General features: G+C 40.5%; 1 protein-coding gene across 2 annotated transcripts in view; it reads left to right on the top strand.

Moving 5' to 3' along the window:
* Positions 1 to 18,111, top strand: part of ARID5B (AT-rich interaction domain 5B) — a 181,434-nt gene that overhangs the window by 27,575 nt on the left and 135,748 nt on the right. For both annotated transcript variants that reach the window (XM_008145469.3, XM_054729047.1), the window contains one exon: positions 1,905 to 2,130. In XM_008145469.3, coding sequence (XP_008143691.2) covers positions 1,905 to 2,130 — 226 coding nt within the window. The remainder of the gene's footprint in view (positions 1 to 1,904; positions 2,131 to 18,111) is intronic.

Here is an 18,111-nt window from a genome sequence, read left to right as displayed (position 1 = left end):
TCATTTGATCAGAGTGAGAGCTATTTGAAAATAACACTCATTTCCAAACTTGTCTCTTCTAAGGAACCATATTTGGTAAAATTGTTGTCAAATTCCATCTTGGCTAATGTTGAGACTTATATAGCATGATAATTATTTTCCAGTCTATTCTAAACTAGATTTCTGGTTTGCCCTGTCCAGAAGCTGTTCCCATATGTTTTGAAACAATAACCCAGGCTGCATTTTCAGTCTGACATTTAATAATAACCATGTAATAGCTATAAAATGCGTGACAACTACAGATCTTTTATTGCAAGAGGATAGTGTAGTGAATCAGAGTGAAATCATCCGTTGAAATGGTACTTTGTAATATGCCCCATTGTTTACGTAAAGCATTGAAATATTTTTTTTCTCGAGCAGAGGGTCAAAACAGTTTCCACTTTGTCTCCCATTTAGTGGAAGTTCATAGTTAATCGTGATAAGAGAAAAGATTCCATTACGCAAGTTTTACTTTTCATTTTTGATAGAGTATTTGTTATTTTGCTACTGCCTAACAAACTTTCTTCTCAGAAGCAGCTTGGAACTGGAGGAGCAAAAGTGTAATTTTAGATCCCACCTTAAAATATTTCTAAAAACTAAACCCCGGGTTTTTGTGTGTTTTTTTTTTATTGTGTGAGACTTATCTTAATAAACCCTTTTTTTGTTTGCTTTGGAGTAGCGTGTGTAATACTGTGGTGTGTGTGTGTGTGTGTGTGTGTGTGTGTGTGTGTGTGTGTGTGTGAAGGAGGAAAGAGTCATGTTTAACAGCCAAATTAGTCAAAATCACTTGTGAATTCCTTTTGTTTAATAGCTTAGAGACATCTTCCTGTTGTTGTTTGTCAAAAATATTTCTCAGATTTTATAAGCTTGGGGGTTTTCAGAGCTAAGCTTTTTTTCAGAAATGTGAAGTAAAAGAAATGAAAGAAGTCAGTTCAAGTTGAAATGTCAAATGTTTCAAATAATTTAACTTAAAACCCAGTGAGATGATCTTAAGCCTTTTCCAAAGAATCTTTGAGTAAGAGAGGCCCTCCTCTGCTCCATGTATGGACATCTAATAAATATCTCGCTGGATTAATTCTGAGTCAGAAAAGTTGGTTGTTTCCTGGAAGCAATTAGAGATGCTTAAAATTCAAATTTATGAGCCATAGGAGAAACTTAAGTTTCAACTACTTTTCTTAGATTCAAAGGCTTTCTCCTCACTCGCCCTCTCGCCTCTTACCCCATATGTATTAAAAGAAAAAAATCAGTTCATTTCTCAACTTACAAAGTTTTTAAGAAACATGAGTATGTGTAAGTTTCTTTCAGTGGGAAGCACATAACATTTATGAAGTATTTCTTTTGGGATTACATCACAGTTTTATTTAATTTTTAGGACAAAAGTTAAATTCAATATTTGTGTATAAGCCAAGGGAAAATGTACCATAAACATAGGAATTTTAGGGTGAGTCAGAGTTCCAAGAATCCCAGATTTACTTAGACTATTTATATAGAGACAGGCTAACCATTAGTCATCTAGTTCTCACTTTTTTACTTTTGCAATTAATTGCACTTAAAAATTAGCTTTCACCCAAGTGGTTAGATAGGCAGAGTGAGTTTTGGCAACTAGCATTAAAAAATGGCTGTTAGAATTACTGCTCAAGTTTTGTACTTTCTAATCATATAACAAATATATCTTATAAATTATTCCTCAACTAGACAACCAGCAGTGAAAAACCACTGAAATGAAGTGAGTTATTGAAGAATCTCTGTCATCAAAAAGCACATTGTCAGCTGGCATAAGGTTAAGCTGCTCAAATAGTTTTTCAGATGGGCTTTGTTGAAAATTTATCATTTACCCCAGAACCACAAATAATGATTTTTGTTCTTTCCCCAACCACCTATTGTAGGATGAAGTCATTGCTGTTTCTGAAAAAGTGATTGTGAAGCTTGAAGACCTGGTCAAGTGGGTACATTCTGATTTCTCCAAGTGGAGATGTGGCCTCCACGCTGGGTCCCTGAAAACAGAGGCCTTGGGAAGGAATGGACAGAAGGAAGCTCTGCTGAAGTACAGGCAGTCAACACTCAACAGTGGACTCAACTTCAAAGACGTTCTCAAGGAAAAGGCTGACCTTGGTAAATACAGTCTGTACTTCTAAATCCAATGTGTGGGCGTATACAGTAACCTTCTTTTTTGGTTGTAGATTTTCCTGGAAACCCTGATATATATTTGCCAATATATACACATATAAATACTGATATATATGTATGTGTGTGTATATATGTATATATGTATGTATGTATGTATGTATGTATATATGTATATATGTGTATATGTGTATGTATGTGTGTATGTGTGTGTGTGTGTATGTGTATGTGTGTATATATATATATACATATATATATATATATCCTGATTATATATGTAATTTTTTTAACTTTGAAGGGGCCTGAGAATGTAGATGGACAACTACATTACCTGTTAGATCACAGGACCTCCTAAGTGTAAACCCCTGAGCCAGGAACTGGCTGCTATAACACGTGGCCTTAAGCAGCTTCCAGTTGGGGTCAAGGTATAAGACTTACTTAGCCACCTAAACTGAATTAGTGAAGAGTTTGGATATTTGCTCTATGTAGATAGTATGACATCAATGAACACCATGTTGGAATTTCACGTTTTACATTGGATGGAAAGCAAAATGAGGAAGAGATGAGTTGCTCAATGTGGAGCAGGAGAGCAAGGCCAAAGCAGGGCTGGTCAGCATAGGTTTTCCTGAGCTTTTTAGGCATCACCATCACCTACATATTTTTTTTTCTTTCCTTCCTTTCTCTCTTCCTCTGTAAGTTCAAAGGAGAACTGGGATTTGGAGTAGTTATTCTAATTAGTGTTTGAACACTGACTGTGCTGCCTACTGAACTGTGTGGCCTTGGGCAAATAATTTAACCTCTAAGCCTCAGTTTCTCCACCTGAAAAATATTGGAACTTTATAGGGTCACTGTGAAATGTAAGATATAAAGGATCAAGCACAGAGATTGGTATAGGAGGAGCTCCACAATTAATTCTGTTGCTTTTTTTTTTTTTTTTAACACTTTTCTCCTCTACTGACATTTTTGTACCCCTGGTGGTTTTTTTTTTGGTTTTTTTTTTAATTTTGTTTGTATCTCCCTGTGGCATCCACTGACTTACTCTTCTAACATTGCTCAAGACCCAAGCTGACCTCTGATTTAGACTAGTTATTTCCTCTTTAGGCAAAGAGGAACTTTACTTTTAACATGTTAAGGCATCTTTTTCTTTCATTCTAACACAATGCTGATTTTCATAGCCCTATTTTATGCCTCAATATGACAACTTCCTTCCTGTTTTTTTTTCACCTAGTATTTAACTATTTCAACAAACATAGACTATCTTAATTGGCGTAAAGAGACTGAATAAAACCAGTGACTGACTATCTTTCATGTGATTCTGGTTTGTGATGAGCTGTACTGTGCTTTAGGAATAGCATTAATATTTTCTTGCAATTTGAGTTTAATGATCAACAGTTTCCTGGCACCTTTTGGTAGATGTCAGACAGTAATATTTTGGACATGGCAGCCTGATTGTCATGTGCACAATTAAAGACAATTATTAATCTAATGGTTTTCCTTTTAAAGTCCAAAGAACTTTTTTAAAAGAAATCTTCCTCTACGGTATATGCAGTTACACCCCTCAATTCTGTGAACACATAGACAAGTCTTCTGACGTGTGACAGTGCTCAATAATACATCTGTTTTGTCACTTTCCTAATGTTTGATCTAAGTATTGCTATTGTCTTGTTTTCCTTACCATTAAAAGCTTTCTTTTGTTTGAAATTTTTTTTCTTTAGTTATGGAATATACTGTTACTAATAAAAAACTAAACAGGAAACTCATGGGGGACAAAAGGATGTGTAGATGGTTAAGCTTGATGTCACACATATAAACAAGAGTATTTATAGCAAGGTTATTTTGTGTTTTATTTTATTTTAGAGGATGAGCTTTATTTTTTAAATATATTTTTTATTGTTGATAGTATTACAGATATCTCTCATTATTTTTTTAGAGGATGATCTTTATTTTTTATTATTGTTTTTAAAAGATATTTTTATTGGTTTGTGTTTTAACATTGATAGTTATTAATGAACATGGAAAGAAACCGAATCTCTTAATTCCATCAAGAGATTTATAGGTTTTAATATTTTGAATTCTAAAAAAAGTCCATATTCTACATTTTGAATAATTGATTTCAGAAGTAATTGGTTTCAAGTGAATATTCAAAGTACTTAGTGGTTTTAAAATCTAGTTGTTCATTAGACACACCAGGGGAATTTTAAAAATAATACTGATTGCTGAGTCTGCTTCCCCAGATTCTTCTTTCAGTAGGACTGAGGCAAGGCTATGGAGTATTTGCTGATAAAGGGCATTTTAGGGAATTCTAATTGTCTTTTTTTTTTTTTTTGCCAGAGTGGGGTGTCTCATTTGGGAAACAATTCTACTATTAGTGTTGAGGAAGAGAAAATAATCAACAGGAGATTTGATTGGAGGCTCTTCTCTGTTGAGCAAGAAACATCATGTACTTTTTCTTTATTTACTGTAAAATACCTCTTTAAGGATAGAATTTGGGCCTTGAAATTCTACTCAGTTGGTATGAACTGTGGGGAATTTGAGACAAATAGCTTTTGTAATTGGAATGCACACTGTGTTGTAATAATGTGGAAAGAGAAACAAAAACTTTCCTTAATGTAATGAGTTTCCATTATCTGCTTGATCTAAGGTTTACAAGTCTACATTGTTAGGATTTATATTGGGGAGACAGGGGGTGTCATTTGCTGTATGCATTCCTGTCCCAGCAACTTTCTCTTAAACCTCTTCATCTCTCTGTCTGCAACATCAAAATATTTGTTGTCTGTACTTTTCTTTCTACACAGTGGTTTTCTTATCTCCCTTCTCTGGGCCACACTAAAACCACTTCCAATACCACATTGTTAATGGAAGTTCACACACTTATTAGGTTTTTTCCTTCTGTAGAACCCTTCCAACTCCTCATTGTTCTTACCAAAGAAAGAAGATGAACTCTGAGATTACTTAAGACCCTCCTCTTTTTTTTTTTTTTTCTGGTGGAAGTAAGCAAAGAATGGAAAGATCTCACCTTTCTATGTATGCAGTAAAACTGCATTATGTTATTTTTCAGCTGAGTTATTTCATCATGTTAAAACATCAATAAAAACAAAATAATTAGGTTGACTCTTAAAGCAGGGATTTTACCATATAAAAGCTAATTAAAGAACTCTTCCTGCTCCGTGTTTAGGTAGAATAAATTCCCTTTAATCTCAGTTTGTGTCACTTCCTGTCTCTCTCTGAATAGTAAAAACACACACACACAAGAATGTTCTCATAAACCATGTGTCCCAGGATCCGGGTGAGGCCTCGTGCACCTAGGCCCGGGTGAGCCCAAGTGGCCCTGGGTCTGGGAGAGGCCAGGCGTCCCTGGGTCCGGGTGAGACCATGCGTCCCTGGATCCGGATGAGGCCTCGTGCACCTAGGCCCGGGTGAGCCCAAGAGGCCCTGGGTCTGGGAGAGGCCAGGCGTCCCTGGGTCCGGGTGAGACCATGCGTCCCTGGATCCGGATGAGGCCTCGTGCACCTAGGCCCGGGTGAGCCCAAGAGGCCCTGGGTCTGGGAGAGGCCAGGCGTCCCTGGGTCCGGGTGAGACCATGTGTCCCTGGATCCGGATGAGGCCTCGTGCACCTAGGCCCGGGTGAGCCCAAGTGGCCCTGGGTCTGGGAGAGGCCAAGCGTCCCTGGGTCCGGGTGAGACATGCGTCCCTGGATCCGGATGAGGCCTCGTGCACCTAGGCCCGGGTGAGCCCAAGAGGCCCTGGGTCTGGGAGAGGCCAAGCGTCCCTGGGTCCGGGTGAGACCATGTGTCCCTGGATCCGGATGAGGCCTCGTGCACCTAGGCCCGGGTGAGCCCAAGTGGCCCTGGGTCTGGGAGAGGCCAAGCGTCCCTGGGTCCGGGTGAGACCATGTGTCCCTGGATCCGGGTGAGGCCTCGTGCACCTAGGCCCGGGTGAGCCCAAGTGGCCCTGGGTCGGGGAGAGGCCAAGCGTCCCTGGGTCCGGGTGAGACCATGTGTCCCTGGATCCGGGTGAGGCCTCATGCACCTAGGCCCGGGTGAGCCCAAGTGGCCCTGGGTCTGGGAGAGGCCAAGCGTCCCTGGGTCCGGGTGAGACCTTGTGTCCCTGGATCCGGGTGAGGCCTCGTGCACCTAGGCCCGGGTGAGCCCAAGTGGCCCTGGGTCTGGGAGAGGCCAAGCATCCTTGGGTCCGGGTGAGACCATGTGTCCCAGGATCCGGGTGAGGCCTCGTGCACCTAGGCCCGGGTGAGCCCAAGTGGCCCTGGGTCTGGGAGAGGCCAGGCGTCCCTGGGTCCGGGTGAGACCATGCGTCCCTGGATCCGGATGAGGCCTCGTGCACCTAGGCCCGGGTGAGCCCAAGAGGCCCTGGGTCTGGGAGAGGCCAGGCGTCCCTGGGTCCGGGTGAGACCATGTGTCCCTGGATCCGGATGAGGCCTCGTGCACCTAGGCCCGGGAGAGCCCAAGTGGCCCTGGGTCTGGGAGTGGCCAAACGTTCCTGGGTCTGGGTGTGACCATGTGTCCCTGGATCCGAGTGAGGCCTCGTGGGCCTAGGCCCGGGTGAGGCCACGTGCCCCTGGGTCTGGGAGAGGCCAGGCGTCCCTGGGTCCGGGTGAGACCATGCGTCCCTGGATCCGGATGAGGCCTAGTGCACCTAGGCCCGGGTGAGCCCAAGCGGCCCTGGGTCTGGGAGAGGCCAAGCCTCCCTGGGTCCGGGAGAGACCATGTGTCCCTGGATCCAGGTGAGGCCTTGTGCAACTAAGCCCGGGTGAAGCCACGTGCCCCTGGGTCTGGGAGAGGCCAAGTGTCCTTGGGTACGGGTGAAGCCAGATCCTGGGTCCGGGTGAGGCCGTGCGCCCCTGGATCCATCCGGGTGAGGCTGGGTCCCAGGCCCGGGTGAGACCACGCGCCCCTTAGTCCAGGTGACGCCGTGCCCCTGGGTCGGCCGAGACCAAACCAGAGGGAGTCAGACCTCCATTACCACCATTTGTCCACCATCCAGAGCTGAGGGGTCAGGGCTGACATGTACACATAAGGAACTACTGGACATCGAAATTGGGTCTCAAAAAACTGTTGGTCCAGGGGGAAGCTCGCTACAGATTGATTCATTTGCCTGTCAGCATATTATTGCTCGTCTCACATTCAGTTCTTATTAGTATATATCTAGTGACATTTGATCTCGTTCATCAATGTGTGTCTGCCAACAAATTAATGCTCCACAAAGAGAAACTCTGCCCCAAATGGCAGCTTCCAATAACTGCTCTGATTCAAATCACAACTCCTTCATTTTTTTTTTATCCCCTTCCCTTTCAAGGACAATATTTGCAGATGTCATATTTGCTTTTTAAAACTCTCTGGAGTTTTCATTTAAGATTCTAAATGACTGGTGACTAAAACTACAGATCTAGCTAGTGGGAAAACTAATAAGCTAACACTTCTGAGATGTGTTAAAATACACTGGCCCCTTCCTCCTCTTGGTCCTTTTCAAAGAAAGAAAGTTCAACATGAAACCAATTCAAATTGTGACTTTACTCAATGAGATGTTTTACCTTCTTCCAGACATTTCATACCGAAGTTTATAGAAAAAAGAAAAAAAAACCCTCTGTTAAAATAGAAGGGTTAAGGAATGTATTATTCATAAGCATAACGAACACAGGAACCTGTTTTTCCAGAAGAATCGGGTTGATTAAATCATTCACTACACAAGCCTCTTGTTATTTATTTTTGTCTTTAGAATTACAGTGCTTAGCTTTTGTAATAAAGTGGACTTGATACCCATATTTGGTATGGCAGTTGGAACTAACCAAATGAATTATTTCATTTTATAAAATTTTTAGCATTTAAGGAATATAAACACTATCAGTTAAATGTAGCAAACTTGCTTTTTTTTTTTTCCTTATTCCTTGGGCAATAGTTTGTAAAAAAAAAGTCAAATTATTTTATATAACACTGCTTCTTACAGAGTTCCTTTAAGTGAAGTATGAAAGCTGCAGTGTAAGCTTTATTGGCCTATAAATATGTCATTATAGTTGGACTACATTTATATGCTTTGGATTGTTGTTTAAGCCAAGAAAATATGTCTCTACAGGTTGACTTTTTATTGAAACCCTTTGAGGCATACAACAGAATGTATTTTAGGCCAAGGTTATTAAAACAGCATTTTCATTTTTTTTGCAGCAGACTCATTGTCAATTATACTGCCACAAACTGTCTGTGGATGGGCAGTTATGAATGGCTTCATCTCCAAATGTGTCTTTAGAAAAAGAAAGAAGAGATAGAGGAGTCTAAGCTGAAATTGAGAAAAGAGACCAAAAGATGTGGGTGTGGGTATAGCTGAATTTAATGATGGGAGTTCCCTCGATTCAATTTCTGTTTCTAAAAGTCCCATCAAATTGAAAAAGAGTGGCTTCCCCTGCCCCTTCTGTTGCTGAGACTTTTACTGGACTTTGGGGAATGGACAACATGGTAATGTTGGAAGAGCAAAGGATGGGATGTCAGGAGAATCTTGGCTCTACCTGTAGATCTGTCACTCACCGGAGAAATCATTGAATGTTTACATGTTCAGGTTCCTTGTGTGTAAAATGGAGAACAGTGTGTATCTGGCTTTGTTTTCAGATCAACTGAGAAAAAATTAATATATATGAGAGCATTTAATACTGAAATCTAAAATGATATTATCATCATATTATTATTACATAGTACAGTGTTAGCTTATCTCTCCCTTTTGAATTTCCCTAGTGATTAAGGGCAGGGTTTACTTTCATTACTATGTGCCTCAATAGAAGGCTGTTATTAAAATTCTTCAGATCCTTACTTTTATTTACATATCTATAATAATAAAAGCATAATATGCTAATTAGACCAGACGTCCTTCTGGACGACCTTCCGGATGAAGCTGGGGCTGCGAGGGAAGCCCAGGTCCTAGGTGCCAGAGGGAAGCCGGTGCCGGCAGCCGGGGGAAGGAAGGCCTACTCTTGCACGTATTTCATGCATCGGGCCTCTAGTATTTTATAATATATAATATATAAAATATATACAAATGTGATTTATATATTTATTTACATATAGATATACACGGTGTCCCCAAAAAATGTGTACACACTGTAACAACTGATAGCTCGATTTTGAAAATAAAATATATTTTTATAAACATTGCCTTTATAATTATTCAAAGTGTGTGTGTACATTTTTGGGGATATCCTGTACATTTACATCTTAATTAAATAACTTTTCTCCTCTAGAAAATTCTGTCAAAATAAGGGGGCCATAAGTGGCCAGTAGTATAAGTCACTTCTCAGGTACTCATAGTTAGAAATTAACTATGATCTTTGCTTAGAAATTCTGGAAGCTTTGTATTCAAGTGTTTATTTCAGATTTCTTTTGAGTTTGATATATCAACTTGCTTCCTGGAACATGGCTATGGGAAGGATTCTTACTCTGTGTTGAAGACAGCAATATACATACGAAGCAGGCAGTTTGTCATAATAAGGATTTTCACCTAAGACAGCCAGTGAACTTGTTAGGCTTCTTACTGGGACAATCCTTTCTTTCTTTCCTTCCTTCCTAGATGTTAATTTTGTATGTATATTAAACAGTCCTGTGAGGGTATCTGTTGCTTATCCTTTAACTTCCATTGCTGGGCTAGCTATATATACTCTTTTCCTTAAGATAGAAACTAGGGAGGTTTCTTCAAAGACAAAATCGTTGAATTATTCTATTCATGACTGTTATGAGGAATCCCCACAAGAAGGGCCTCTTTTACTGAAACAGATTTGGCCTTTACAGTACAGTATCCTTGAGTTCAAAATAGAAATCAATTACATATGGGGCTTACCAGAAATTTGTAAAGATACTTTCCAAAGGATTTTCTCACAAGGTTCTCTGACAATATTACAATATTGTTGTGTGAACTATGCATTCTTTAAGGAATCTAATCATAGCGTAATTAACACCGGAGAAGCGTGCTGTTTAAGTGCCCGCACGGCTCCTGCGTCAAGTGGCTGCTTCATGCCGCGGTGGAGTGATGGCCCAGAGGACCTCTGACAGGAGCAAGCTCACACTTCCAGCGTCTGCATCCAAGACATTCAGAGCTTGGAACAACTTCGTGACAGGCTGTTTTTCAAGAGCCTGGGAGCACATAAGGGAGTTTATGCCATTTCATTTCAAAGTCAGAATTCAGCTTGGACAGCTAATCAGAGAGTTGAACATTGTCCTGCAATAATGGTAGAATGATTGTGTTAAAAAAAATGTCTTTAAAAAATAACAACCATGTCTTGTTGTCTGCACTGAGCCATCTTGGCTATCGCCGCTGGAAGGAAAGTCTTTGTAAAATCAAACTGTGTGTGAGCCATTTAACAGCTGGTCATCAATATTGCTGTCTAGATATTTACACGGCCATCACTCATGAAGGCCTCATTCTAAGTTGAGACCCTTTCATTTGGAATTTCTATTGACTTCGGGGTCTTCTAGTGTTTTCTAGAGTGAGGAATTTTTTTTTTTAGAACTCTAGATTGATACGTTCTTTCAATGATGGATAGTCAACTGAAGAGAAGTTTGTAGCATTTAAGAATTTATTCTTACTTTTAGAATGTGAGACGTCAGGACAGAAGTGGAAAAAAGTGGCCTAGCTGGTTTGGCTCTGTGAATAGAATGTTGGCCTGCGGACTGAAGGGTCCCAGGTTCGATTCTGGTCAAGGGCTCGATCCCCAGTAGGGGGTGTGCAGGAGGCAGCCGATCAATGATTCTCTCTCATCATTGACATTTCTATCTCGCTCTTCTTCCTCTCTGGAGTCAATACAAATATATATATATATATATATATGTGTGTGTGTGTGTGTGTGTGTGTGTGTGTGTGTGTGTGTGTGTGTTTAAAAAAGTGGAAAAAAGTGAAATTGAAATTTTCAGTGCTGTTTTGATTATTCAGGTTGCTATTTTGATTTTTTATCTCTTGAATGCAATGTGTGAACAAGATAAGAAACTCGTGCTTTTTTGGAGCTTTTCATAGAATTGTCAGGCTGGACTTTGGTAAAGTTGATGTCTCCTCCCTCTTCCCCCACTTCCTTGAGATAGTACTCACTTTTCTTGTTGTTTGGCTAAACAATCCCAATTTTTAAATTCTTCCCCAGAATGTGGTTTCAGAATTCCTTACCACCCTGGTTATCCATCTCTGGACACACTTTGCCTGTTCTTTTAAACCAGTTTACCCATTTACATTGTACAAGCTCATCTCTGCTAAGAACCCTAGAGCCAGCTTCCAGTGAAGGCCATCCACCAGGCTTGGCAGCCTCCAGGTAGGACATGGCACTGGCAAAACTCCTTTGAGCTTTATGGTCTTTTTCTCCTCCTCAAAGAGCCACTACACCTTCTGAAGTTTAGTTTCCTGTTTGTGTGTGTGTGTGTGTTCTGTTTGTGTGTGTTTTTTACTTTTATTGATTTCAGAGAGGAAGGGAGAGGGGAGAGAGAGAGAGAGAGAGACGCATCAGTGATGAGAGAGAATCATTGATCGGCTGACTCCTGCATGCCCCCCACTGGGGATGGAGCCCACAACCTGGGCATGTGCCCTTGACTGGAATTGACCCTTCAGTCTGTAGGCGGATGCGCTATCCACTGAGCCAAACTGGCTAGGGCTGTTTGTGTGTGTGTTTTTAACAGTAGTGTTGAATGAAGACTATTAACTAATGAATATCATTGTCAACTAATGTGGCTGGAGCCACTGTGGCTCAATATCAGTGACGTGCCTTTTGAGCTTCTGTAGTTGCATACTGTAGCATGTAGGCTTTTCCCAAATTGGTTTTTGCAGCAATAAATGTCCACAGTAGAAGACCAATCTGGTGTCTAGCTTGTTTAAGCTGCTCTAATCAAATATGATAAAAACCAACAAGTCTTCTCTAAATAATTAAATGTGTTAGTTTAATTTATTATCCTCCTCCTAGAAATAAAGCTGGTTTTGCTTTTTTAAATTTTGTTTTTTTTGGTTTTTTTTGTTGTGTTTTTTTTTGCTGGTGTTTTGTCTTGGTTATATGTCCATGCCTGTGATTAAAAAGACCATGATGGAGAAGGCAACCAACCCATATTTTTGTTTTAGCTTCATTATTGAGAAATGTTAATTTCACAATGAACTCTCTGTGGTGGCCACCATCTGATTGGATGATAACCAGAAATGGCAAACAGTCAACTGTAGTCTGAGTCTTACACTATGTATGATATAACCTTAGTTTCTGGTTACATGCCTGGGGTCTCCTGGAAAAAGTCTTTTAAGCAACCTTGGATTCGCACAAGGTCATAATAAATTACTGGTATTATAGATTGGCAAAACTTGGAGCAATAATTCCATTTGCATTTGGTCTACTGTGAGGAGCAAACCCAGTCGGTCCACAATGGTCTATTAAATATCTCTTGAAAACTACAACATTGACTGTGCCTCAAATTGCTTTAAAATGAGGTTTGACTGAACAGTTCCCCTTCCAGTTGGAGGTGCATAATGCTCTTTTCCTTTTATTGCAATTCCAAAATGTTTTTGTTTGCTTTCCACTTCTCCTCTCTTTAGCAACTGCATGATTACTGACAGTAGGCAGTTACAGCTGTTATCATGATAGCATTACCTTGGATCACAAAGCATATGTGTCCTACATGTGAATCGATTTGGCTTTTCCAGAGGGTTTTGTGAGCAGTTATTTGATTTGGGCATTTAGGCTTAATTCTCTTTAGTATTGACACTGATTCTTCCAAACAGCTCATTTATCTTTTAGAGTACTTTAAATGTGAGGTTTTATTGCAAAACATTAATATTCCTTAATGTCAAAGATGCACTTTCCTTCTCTCCTCTAATATTATGTGTTTGAAGTCTGTAGTTTGTACAGGTCACTGCAGGGGAAAGCTGAGGTTTGGACTTTTACCCCATTTTAATAAATATATTTATTTAGGACAGACTGGAATAACTGTGGAGTTTTCAAACGCTTTCAGAAGTGCTTCGTGTACAGTAGGGGGCTGAGCAAATAGTGCTGCTGATTTGGGGTGTTTCTTGCCGTCTTGCCCAGTGAGTTTCCCGTTTATTGTCCTGGGAAGAAACGATGTCGCTTCTTTTTCCCTATAACTCCAGAGCCGTGCCCTGCCTTGAACTCTCTTCCTCTGGACCTCTCCCCTTGCTTCCTCAGTCTGTAATCATTTCTAAAGCCTTCCTTTAAAGCTTGACTTTCAGCCTCTAGCCCCCAACCCTCAACCCTGTCTTCATTAACTTCATGCCTCCTGGATAAAGTATAGATGTCGGCAAGCATCCAGTGAACTGTTCAGTCCCGGCCTCCATTTCCTTTTTTTTTCTGTTAAATAACGTTCATTGTTGTTGTATGTTTTGTCTTACCAATGTCATCCATGTTCGTCTTACAAAATATAGGCACTACAGATGAACAAAAGGCAGGACAAGTTGTTTGCTTCCCTCCCACCCAGAAGTAACTGCCGTTAGCATTTTTGTATGTCTCTAGCCAATGTGGATGAACGTGTGTATAGGTAGGAATTTACATGCATGCTCTTTTCCCCCATAAAAAAATGAAACCTAATGTTTGCCTCCCCCGACCCCAATTTAAATTTATACGAATGTATGTGACAGCGCCTCCATCTTGTAAAATATTCTACACTGTTTTGTTCTGCCTGCATAATGTTTCATTATAGAGGTGTTTCTATTGTTGGGCATTTCAGTCGCTTCTGTTTTGAAATCCTTGTAGCTCTGCACACCTGCAGGACTGCTCTGTTGTGCTGTATGTACACTTGTGGAGGTGGAATCGCCAGCTCAAAGTGCACACAGAATGTGAAGACAGCCTATCTCTCTACCTCATCTCCTGCCCCTTATGTACACCTTCGGCTTTTGCCTAACTAGTCTAACTGCTTGGTCTTCTTTCTCTTTAAGCGCATACCTGCCCCCTATACTCTCCAATATGTGTTGAGTGGCTCATACCGTGAGGCATTCCTGGAATATCTCTTCCAGGATTCTTACCTGTAGAATGTCTCTCTTTTATTTAAAACTCAGGCGAAGCCCCTGAAGCCCTTGTTAGCCATTTAGCTCATAGGATTTTCCCTGTGTGTGGAGCTCTTATCACACTGTGTCTCTACCACCTTATAGACACCTTCCTCTGTAACAAGCAATATAACGCGGTATCTTTTTTTTTCATGTGTTTGTCTTATCTTCCCAGTAACAGTCTTAACTCTATTGTGTAGGCACTCTAACTTCAAAGCTATACCTAATAGGTTAAGCAAACATGCGACTTTTATGATCAGCCTCCTCAGAAATCTCCGGAGCTCTCAGTTCTGAGTCTACTGGGGACTCCTATGTGCTTAATGGTTGACTTGTTTTCTTGCCAGCGCGTCCTAGGACCCCCTTCTAATGGAGGGTCTGTCTCATTGGTAGCTGGTAGGAGAAGCAACATGCTCGCAGTATTTAGTTTCTAACTATGCTTGGCTTGGTTCATCGTCAACCGTCTATAGACTTATTCTGGGAAACGTACGGAGAGAGATTTGGAACATGCCTGAGGTTAGCCGGATAGCCTGAGGACTGTTGCTGTTGGTGCAGGGGGTTGCTGTGCCTGGACATTTTATATATTAAAATTGGCACTTTTTACTGCCTCTCTTCCTCAGGGGAGACTTTTTCATATTTCAGGATTATAGCAGGGACAAAAATGTGCAGGGCAATAAACCAATCCCGACTGGACTTGCTCTGCCTTATCTTTTTCCTTATCAGATTGTTTGAAATCTCTCTCTCTCTCTCTCTCTCTCTCTCTCTCTCTCTCTCTCTCTCGGTGACAGGTTATTAAGGAGATGGTTTTAGCAGGACATCTAATACTTGTTATTCTAGGCATTTGCACTGTGTTAGTCCTCACCTCCCGTAAAGTGGTTACTTGCTAATCATGGCGGAAGGTATTCTCCACCTTCCAGCCACCCATTCTACTTCTTTGGTTCACAAAGAAGGTACTCTATTAGGCTCTACAGAAACAATGCTTCATGCCTGGCCTCTTCACTCAATAAGAAATAAATCATTGTTTTCATAGCCAGGCTGATAATAAGGCAGATTTCAAAGCATGATGAAACGTATACTTTTCTAGCAGAGAAAAACCTATAGTTACCTGGCTAATTACCCATCACGTGATGGCTGTGTGCAAAGATAGGCTTTACACATGTGTAGCTTCGGTGTGGGTTTTTGTGTGTTTTTTTTTAAACTGAGAATGCTCATTTAGTTACCATTGTTTTATATTAATGTTTTCAACTAAAGATGCAGAAGAAGGAGCAAATGTAAAAGCTGCCATTTTAGGGTGGCTTCTTCTGGACCTATAGTAAACCTTTGTAGCATGGACTTTAAAATAAGGCAGACCTGGATTCCAATCCTTACACCATAAGCTGTATGGCTTTAAAAATTGTGATTCTGCTTTGATGGCTTATTTGTGAAACAGAGTTAACAATACCTGTTTCGTGGGACTGGGGAAGATGAGATTAGATCTTGAGTGGGAGAGCACCACGCACACAGCAGCAGCATTGCTTCAAGAACATTGGTTTCTGCCCTGGCCCTGTAGCTCAGTTGGTTAGAGCACCATCCTGATATACCAAGGTTGTGGGTTTGATCTCCAATCAGAGACATACAAGAATCAACCAATGAATGCATTAATTAGTGGAACAACAAATCTCTCTCTCTCTCTCTCTCTCTCTCTCTCTCTCTATCTCTCTCTCTCTCTCTCTTTCTCCCCCTTCCTCTTTCTCCCTAAAATTAATCAAAAAATAAAAGAACATTCGTTTTCTTGCCTTTCCTTTAAAAAAGTAAACATGACAAAATGCTGCCCCCCCCAAAAAAAAAAAAAAGTAAAGTGGACAATTCCAACCTAAAAAGATACCAAGATATAAATAACAATAGTATGTGACTTCAGGTTTATTTACAAACATTTGAGTGTCCACTACAAGGCACTAAAATTAACTCAGGGTTACATAAGCCGCGACCCTCGTTTTCCAGGGGTCTGAAAAACCTCAGGGTTATTGACCGTATTGGGAAGAGCTTTTAATGTAATGTTTTAAAATCTAATTCTCTGTGCTAGAATTTACCTGTGTGTATTGTCCTACAAACCATCTGCTTGTACTTCCTCTGATCCCTGCTCAATCATAATTAACAGATGATTCCAGTTGGTTAGAAAACTTGGTGTCAGGAATTCAAATGTACTTTGGGATATCACAGGTGAGATATGTGAATTACTGGCCTCATCCTATTTTCCTGTGGCTGTGAATTGGCTGTTCTTGCAGTTTATTGGCTGTGTACAGGTAGGTGTGTGATGCTTGTGTGTTTTGGGAATGGTCCAAGCTGGAAATCCCATTTGTCTTGAGGTGCTTAATTAGCCCAAAAGAAACCAAACCTCTGGTTCGGTCATGGTTTTGTGTGTCGTTTTCTCACGGAGGTCACCAGCAAGAATTTCCAATGTACATCAGGATAGCCTGCATTATGTTGCAGTAAGAAACATCTCTATGCCCTAACTGGTTTGGCTCAATGGATAGAGTGTCAGCCTGCGGACTGAAGGGTTCCAGATTCAATTCCGGTCAAGGGCTTGTACCTTGGTTGCGGGCACATCCCCTGTAGGGAGTGTGCAGGAGGCAGCTGATCGATGTTTCTCTCTTCTGGATGTTTCTAACTCTCTATCCCTCTCCCTTCCTCTCTATAAAAAATCAATAAAATATATATTTTTTAAAAAAAGGAAACATCTCCAATATCACAGTGGCTTAACACAAGGAAGATTTATTTCTTATTTATGCACAGTACGTTGTGGTGTATGGGATTCTACAGAACAAACTGTCCCTCTGTGAGACTTCACATTGGACCTCCTATCAACGTGTGCTTCTGTGCTCAAAGGAAGGGGGGGAAAAGAGGTGGAGAGTTAAATCCTAAATGTTTGCACTCAACAGTAACATGAAGTAACATGCATCACTGCTACTCATACTTCATTAGTCAACAAGGTGATTAATTCCAGGATCATGTCTTCCATCAAGGAGGATATATAATCCCAAAGCACTCTTAGAGGGAGAGGAAAATTGGATGTGGGTTGAACATGTCCTTAAGATAATGATAAATGCCATAGAATAATAAAGTCTCAGGGTCGATAATCCAGTTACAAAATTCTAGTTATAACATCTTTCCTGCACGTGGTACCGACTTAAATGTCCTCTGCAGAAATCTTGACTCTTTGACTTTGTTATATTTTCAGTGATTGGGGGCTCATTACTTTGCAAGGCAGTTCCATTTCGTCTTTGATCCGTCTCTGTGTTAGAAATTACTACCTTTGATGAATTAAATTTGAAATGTATGGCCTATAGTATAAATTATACTAAATGGTATATACCATTGTTAGTAGTTCTGTTCTCGCAACAGCAGAGAGAAAATCACATTTTTCTTCTTCTTGAGAGTGTTTCAGATATTTGGAAAGATATGCCTCTGCCCCCCGTTTTCCATTCTCTAGGTCAAACATCAACAGCCTCAGCCCCACATGCCTTATACAGCAGGGCTTCTAGTTCCTTCACGTTTCTGGTGGTCTTTACCCAAAGGAATCTAAAGTGCCCCTGCCACTCTCAGAGTGTAACTTCGCCTCTATTTAAAGAAAAGACAGATCTTCAATCTGGTTTTTCTCCTTGATTTTACTTTTTATGCAATACATGTAAAAATTTAAACCATTCAGAATTTAAACCTTCATTACCTCCTTTCTAATTCCACTTTCTTTTCCCAGAATCAACACAATGGTAACATTTGGTGGTTATTCCTCCAGTTATCTGTGTGTGGAAATTTTTTTTGCTAGTGTTAAGTAACCTAGAACTGTGCTGTCCTGTATGGTAGCCACTAACCACATATAGCTACTGAGCATTTGAAATGTGGCTACTTCAATAGAGAAACTGAGTTTTTAATTTTATATACTTTCAGTTTAAAATTAAAAACTGTAGCGGTATAAAATATTTTTTGTTA

This window comes from Eptesicus fuscus, chromosome 17 (assembly GCF_027574615.1).
Source record: "Eptesicus fuscus isolate TK198812 chromosome 17, DD_ASM_mEF_20220401, whole genome shotgun sequence".
Lineage (NCBI taxonomy): Eukaryota > Metazoa > Chordata > Mammalia > Chiroptera > Vespertilionidae > Eptesicus > Eptesicus fuscus.
The sequence above is the reverse complement of the archived record's forward strand: the minus strand, read 5'-3'. Positions and strand labels throughout refer to the sequence as shown.